The sequence below is a fragment of the Tasmannia lanceolata genome, unplaced genomic scaffold (genome assembly GCF_043159265.1).
Source record: "Tasmannia lanceolata isolate RefF3 unplaced genomic scaffold, GAP_Taslan_0.1 ptg000008l, whole genome shotgun sequence".
Classification (NCBI taxonomy): domain Eukaryota; kingdom Viridiplantae; phylum Streptophyta; class Magnoliopsida; order Canellales; family Winteraceae; genus Tasmannia; species Tasmannia lanceolata.
In genome coordinates, this window is record NW_027518685.1 from 60,335,896 (window position 1) to 60,342,198 (window position 6,303).

The 6,303-nt window shown below is 44.8% G+C and overlaps 1 protein-coding gene across 1 annotated transcript; it reads right to left on the minus strand.

Moving 5' to 3' along the window:
* Positions 1 to 407: 407 nt before the first annotated feature.
* On the minus strand, positions 408 to 6,004 carry LOC143885405 (uncharacterized). Its single transcript, XM_077389562.1, has 2 exons — positions 5,600 to 6,004; positions 408 to 1,597 (listed from the first exon to the last, which is right to left on the minus strand). The coding sequence occupies exon 2, from the start codon at positions 1,524 to 1,526 to the stop codon at positions 423 to 425; it is 1,104 nt and encodes a 367-aa protein (XP_077245677.1). The 5' UTR covers positions 1,527 to 1,597; positions 5,600 to 6,004; the 3' UTR covers positions 408 to 422.
* Between the last annotated feature and the right edge of the window lie 299 nt (positions 6,005 to 6,303).

A 6,303-nucleotide genomic window follows, 5' to 3' on the forward strand; every position in this document is an offset into this window, starting at 1 on the left:
TTGGACAACGACGGTCCCAACTTTTCAGAAAGCTGAGCCTTGATAACTCGGTTTTCTTCTTTGAGTTCTTGAAGCTGTTGGAGAATCAAGGTAAGAGTATCGGTAATAGCAGCGGGTGGAAGACCATCTTGGTTGTCTGCCATTGGTGAGGATGAGGACGGGAAAGAAGGAGATGCTGGGGTTCTTAGAGAAGGTGGCGGAGAAACAGATTTCCTCTCTAACCTCGAAGAGACCCGAACCCAAGGAGTATTAGGGTTAGCTATGATGTTTATTGCCCTGTAATATTCGAAAGACATATTTTAAAATCAGAGAGAAGAATAGACGATGATGCACACATAGACAAAGATAATGAAAGAGAAGGATGGACTTTATTGATCAATCATTTGAGTACATGGTTCAATCTTTCAAAGATAAACATGGAACTAAGCATTCTCTTTAGACTTCTTCTTCGGACGACAATCTTCCTCAACTGACTCCTTTAAAGGTTTGATGATTCTTGCATCCCAAGCAGATGAAACAGCTTTGACAATCTTGGGCTTGAGACCCTCAGGCGGATAGAAATGATGAAGGGGAGGCACAATGGATTGCTCCCTTCCATACTGACGCTGAATCCTGGCAGGAACATAAAAGGAAGTCTTTTTGAGACCAAGAAGGCGAACGTAGTTAGCTTCTCCGGTGTTGAAGACAGCTTCTTGGATTCCGGGAATTTGCCAATAAATCTGATCTTCTTGGCGAGAATTTAACCATTCAACCCAATCGCTTTTATGATCGAAAGAAACATCATGACGCCATTCACTGAAGGTGTATAACGTATGATCAAAATGGACAGGAGCTGCAATTTTTAGCTTGTGGCATAACCACACTTGAAGTAATGCAGGACATCCTGAGAAAGACCCAACGAAAGAGCGAATATAAGAGCTTGGACCTGAACTGGCACGAAGGTGAGCCATATCATCCAATCCATTGAAAGTTTCTGCAAGCATAGTAGGAATTGGATTGGCGCCACGATCCATTTGATCAACGAGGTCCAGAAGAACAGCTGACGCAAAGCGAGAAGGCTGGACAGTGAGGAACCTAGCAAAGGAGCAGAATCTCAAAGCGCGCCGTCGAGCTTTTTGAATATCAACAGCACCAATGTATCCAACAGGAGGGTAAATGTCAATCAGTCGCTGCATGGACACTTTTTGGCCTTTCATGAAAGAGTTCATGGATTCATCTGGATTATCCATCAAGCAAAGGAACAAAGGACGATAATCTGGAACACAGGATGGCTTCACTAGAGGGCCATCCACAGGATATTCCAATAAGGCACACCATTCTTCAAAGGTGGGACACATTTCTTGGTTGCCAAAATGGAAGACATGATGATCGGGATCCCAACACTCTGATGCGGCATAGAGTAATCCCCAATCGAGCTTGATGGTTGCCACGTAGCCGAAGAGATTTTTCTCTTGTTCACTTATGGCGTAGATATGGGATTCTCTTAATGTACCACGGATCCAATCAAGAATTGTACGAGTAGACATAGTGCCCGTAAGCCAAGAGAAGGGATATAAGAATGATCAGGATTACATGAACACGAGATTGGGATAAGTTCCTGCCAGTACAAGGAAAGTATGAATACATGATCGAATCATACGATAGAAGAATGAAAGGCATACGATCGAAAGATTAGATGAGATAGCATAAGATTGCTTTCAACGGATAGATCAAGAATGACTAATCCTATGAGATCTTTGGAAATGATAGGATTTATATCCTAACCCCTAAAGGAAATTTTTTTTTTAATCTCGCACATTTTAACAGTGTGACCTGAAGGCATCAACCCTAATCCTAATCAAGCGGAGTGGAGAGAGGATCTCGACTCATGACTTTGTTCGTGTACCTAGGACCGATCGTAGCCATTGGAAGATGGTCTACGGCCTAATCTAGACACAAATAGGTAGGATATCCTAAACTAGGCTCACACACGTGATACACATGTGTTCGTATACTACATGCATGTGTGGGTTAATCTAGGGGTAAGGCCAAGAGTTCCCTTAGCGCGAATCCCTGTTCGATATACTGTACCAGTGTCCGGCGTATCAGTACGTGAACAAGAGATCCGTTTACGTACCATAAAGGTACTAGGCTAAGGGTGGAATGCTTCTCTAGCACAGAGGCACCAGGTGATGAAATCCCAGTCAACCATGCTAGATAACACTCCGGGTTCCTAAAATAGGACGTGTGTGCACGTGAGATGCAGAGTTTAGATGCAAGTGATGTAAGTGTGTGCAATATGTTTGCGCAATCTATGATGCCTTCAGGTTTTGTTAGATTAAGTTTGAGTAAAGTGTGATGAGAAAATAAAACAAGACAAACTAATCTAACAAGTATAGAGTTTTTATGAGCCAATTAAATTAAATTCAAATGAATTATCTTTTGAAATTTTAATGAAGTTAGGTGGTCCCCAGCAGAGTCGCCAAACTGTGGTACCCGATCCCGCGAGAGGGGTGGGGCGCGAGCCGCCACGCGCTCTCTCTTGGTCTCCCGTACCCACGCGATTGGCGTGTGCATTTAATTGTTGATTTGAATTCGTCTTTCATGTGAACTTGGGATCACTAAGGCAATCCGAATTCCACACGAAAGAGACTGACAGAGTCGCCACCTAGATGTGGGATCTAGGACCCGAAATTAACCAGAAATCTAGACTCGCTACCTGGTTACGAGAATGGAAGGTATGGGGAGTTATCCGCCACATGCACCATTCCTGCCCGATAATCGGCCTTCGATTCCAAAAGCTAACTTTTTAAATTTATTTTAAATGGCTCATTCAACTCTATGTTAATGTGCGAACTAAGTGACATGCATCCTATGATCTAATTTCAATGTGAATCCTAGATGTGTATCTTGATTTATTAATTTGTCTGGATTCATTCTAAGTGAAAGTTCTCCTAGAATTCTAATTTCATGGAAAGCCCTAAATGATTTGATTAAGCATTTACAAGAAAATTAATATCCAAAACACCACAATTTGTTGTGGTGCCGACTCGCGGGTGGTATGCCGTCAGACATCCAAGCTGCCTACGTACCCAAGCCTCACTGGGATCAGAGTCGACGTAGTTCGGTGCACCTAAGCTAAGTTACATATGCCTAACTCAACTAAGACACCGACCTAGACGGGATTGACTGTTTCAACAGTTTTAGGAGAAGTTATTTAATTCAAGTTGAGGATTTTATTATCTTAGGATTTCATCTAAGATGCTATATGATTCTCATCTAAATGCAAATGGTCCCTTAGACTAATGCAGGTTTGCCTTACATCCTAGTTTACTAGGCTTGTCCTAGGGAAAGATTGGGTGACTAGTGTAACTAGACCTATGGCACGGTTGCTATACATAGCAAGCGTCCGTGATGAGGCTGGACTCCTAACTCTAGGACTCTCTAAAACTTAGGATACGACACGACACCGGTGTTCCTAAATTGGGCTCTAAGGGTCCTTACGACGGAAACCGTGATCCAACGGTTCCGAAAGACACAAGACAAATCGATTTAAATTCTCGAGGTTAGTGAAAAAAAAAATGGAAGAGATGATGAAATAGTGTGAGGGAATGAGAAAGATAGAGAAAGGTGCGACTGAACTTGGGAGTGCCAAATTGCCTACGTACCCCGCGATGGGGATCAAGCCACATGTAGTTCCGCTGGGGAGGTTGCTTGGATTTTGGAAAACAGGATTGGTATTTGGATCAGGAATCGGGTTTGTATTTGAGCATTGGACTTGAGATTCAGAAACATTGATTTAGCAATGGGATTTTGGAATTGGGAATTTGCATCAAAGAATTGAGCATATAGGAATCATCAAGGGTTTGAATTTTGGGAATTCAAAATGGGCGGGCTTATGAGATTCGGTCAAATGGATTCAGACATGCGACTCAGATTGTGTTGGGATATGACTTGGTTAGGCAAAAGGGAGGAAGTTCTATTAGGTGTAAAAGGGCATTAGTAGAATAGGGGAATGACTCGGTTGTGACATGGAAGGCCGCAACTTGGTCGAATGCGACTCGGTTGCATTGGGATGGGTTGATTAAGGAATTGGATTGAGTCAACTAAGGGGAGAGTCCAATCGGTTAAAGAGGTTGAGCATACTCGACTAGAGAGTTGGGTCAACTCGACTAGGGAGGTTGGCTAGAGTTGACTCAGTTGAGCTGGGTTGGGATCCCACTTGGATGGATTGTATTGGGGCGATTTGACTTAAGCTGCAGGTGGCCTGGCTGGGTTAGATTTAATGTAACCAGATTTATGGATAAATGGTGTGCCTCAGTGAGTGGACAAAGGTATGGCTTGGGTTGATGTGACTCGGTTGAGTTGTGCTAGGGTCAGGTTAGGTGGGGTTAATGGTTGAGTTGGATTGGATTGGGTTAATGGTCAAGGTCAAGTGCGGGTTGACTTGGCTTAGACTGGATTGGAACTGGTTGAGCGTGGATTGGGGTGCGGCTTGAGGTTTGGGTGGTTGGAGTATCTTAGGAACCAATAGGGCAAAGTGGCTCTTAAGGGGAATGAATTAATTGGGCCGAATGGGCCCGATGGCCGGGTTAACTGGGTTGGCCGGGTCTATTGTAGGGGTGTATGAGGGTACTGTTGGGTGGATGAATGAAAGGCATGTGGTGTATGATGTGTGGCTATGGTTATAGGGTTTAAGGCTTATGGGTATGGGTTTAGGTGTGGTTAATGGTTAGGTTGGATTGGGTTAATGGTTAGGGTCAAGTGAGTCGGGTCTAAGTTAGGAGCAAACCCGAGACTAGCCATGGTCTAACTAGGAGGAAGCAGGGTACAAACCAGGGTGCGGACCAGGGTGCACCAGGGTGCGAACCAGCAGGGAACCAGGGTGCGAACCAGCAGGGGAACCAGGGTGCAACCAGCAGGGAACCTGGGTGCAACCAGCAGCGAACCTGGGTGCAACCAGGGTCTAACCAGAGTGTGAACCAGCAGGGAACCAGGGTGCGAACCAGCAGGGGAACCAGGGTGCAACCAGCAGGGAAACCAGGGTGCAACCAGCAGGGAACCTGGGTGCAACCCGCAGCGAACCTGGGTGCAACCAGGGTCTAACCAGAGTGCGAACCAGCAGGGAACCAGGGTGCGAACCAGCAGGGGAACCATGGTGCAACCAGCAGGGAACCTGGGTGCAACCAGCAGCGAACCTGGGTGCAACCAGGGTCTAACCAGAGTGCGAACCAGCAGGGAACCAGGGTGTGAACCAGTATCGAACCTGGGTGCAACCAGCAACGAACCTGGGTGCAACCAGGGTCTAACCAGAGTGCGAACCAGCAGGGAACCAGGGTGCGAACCAGTATCGAACCTGGGTGCAACCAGCAACGAACCTGGGTGCAACCAGGGTCTAACCAGAGGCTAACCAGGGGGAACCAGGGTGTGAACCATTAGGGAAAAATAAAAATGAAGATAAGATGGGTTAAGAGAAGAGGGAAACATGTATAACTTCAAAGTCTACCATCAAGAAGAATGAGTAAAGATTGATCCCAGATGCTTCCTAACATGGTTTTTCTTTTAAAGTAAAAGATATGCATGAAAACAGACCCTACATAGAATTGAAATAAATGCCTACCTCTTTGAAAACCCACTTTGTGTTTGATTTTTCTTTGATGTTAATTCCTTGAAGATGATTCCTTGCTTGATAATGACTGCTTTTGATATATATCACCCAACGTATCACCCGATCCGGCAAGGATGGCCGAACCCTTGAAGAGATGAGGGAGAGGGATGAATTTTCTAAGAGAGGGATTCTTTTTCTTCTTCTCCCTTGGATGGTGGGATGAGAGGGTATTTATAGGAGAATGGGATAGGAGGTTAGGTGAGGTTAGGTGAGGTTAGGTAAGGTTAGGTGAGGTTAGGTAAGGTTAGGTGAGGTTAGGTGAGGTTAGGTGAGGTTTGGGTGGTTAGGATGAGAGGAGAGGTTAGGTGAGGTTAGGTGAGGTTTGGATGGTTAGGATGAGAGGAGAGGTTAGGTGGTTTTGGATGGTGAGACCCAGGTCAAGATCTGTCATTGATCTAACGATTTACGGAAATCGGGTCTCGGAATGGAATCAGGGTCCGGGCTATGAAGTGACCCTAGCTTATTTTGTCCCGATTGATGATCCGTAAAGTCAGATCAAGATATTAATGACCTAAAACATATAAATCAATGATAGAGGGGGTTCTCACATGGATTTAACACACTAAATTCACTAATCAGGGTATTTTTCAATTTTTCGGATCTAATCATCTCACCAGGTACATCTCTTTATCATTTTGTTTTTTTCAAAAAATTTG

Bases quoted from the DNA above. Each gene is read 5' to 3' on its own strand.
- LOC143885405 (XM_077389562.1), bottom strand. From the start codon at position 1,526: ATGTCTACTCGTACAATTCTTGATTGGATCCGTGGTACATTAAGAGAA.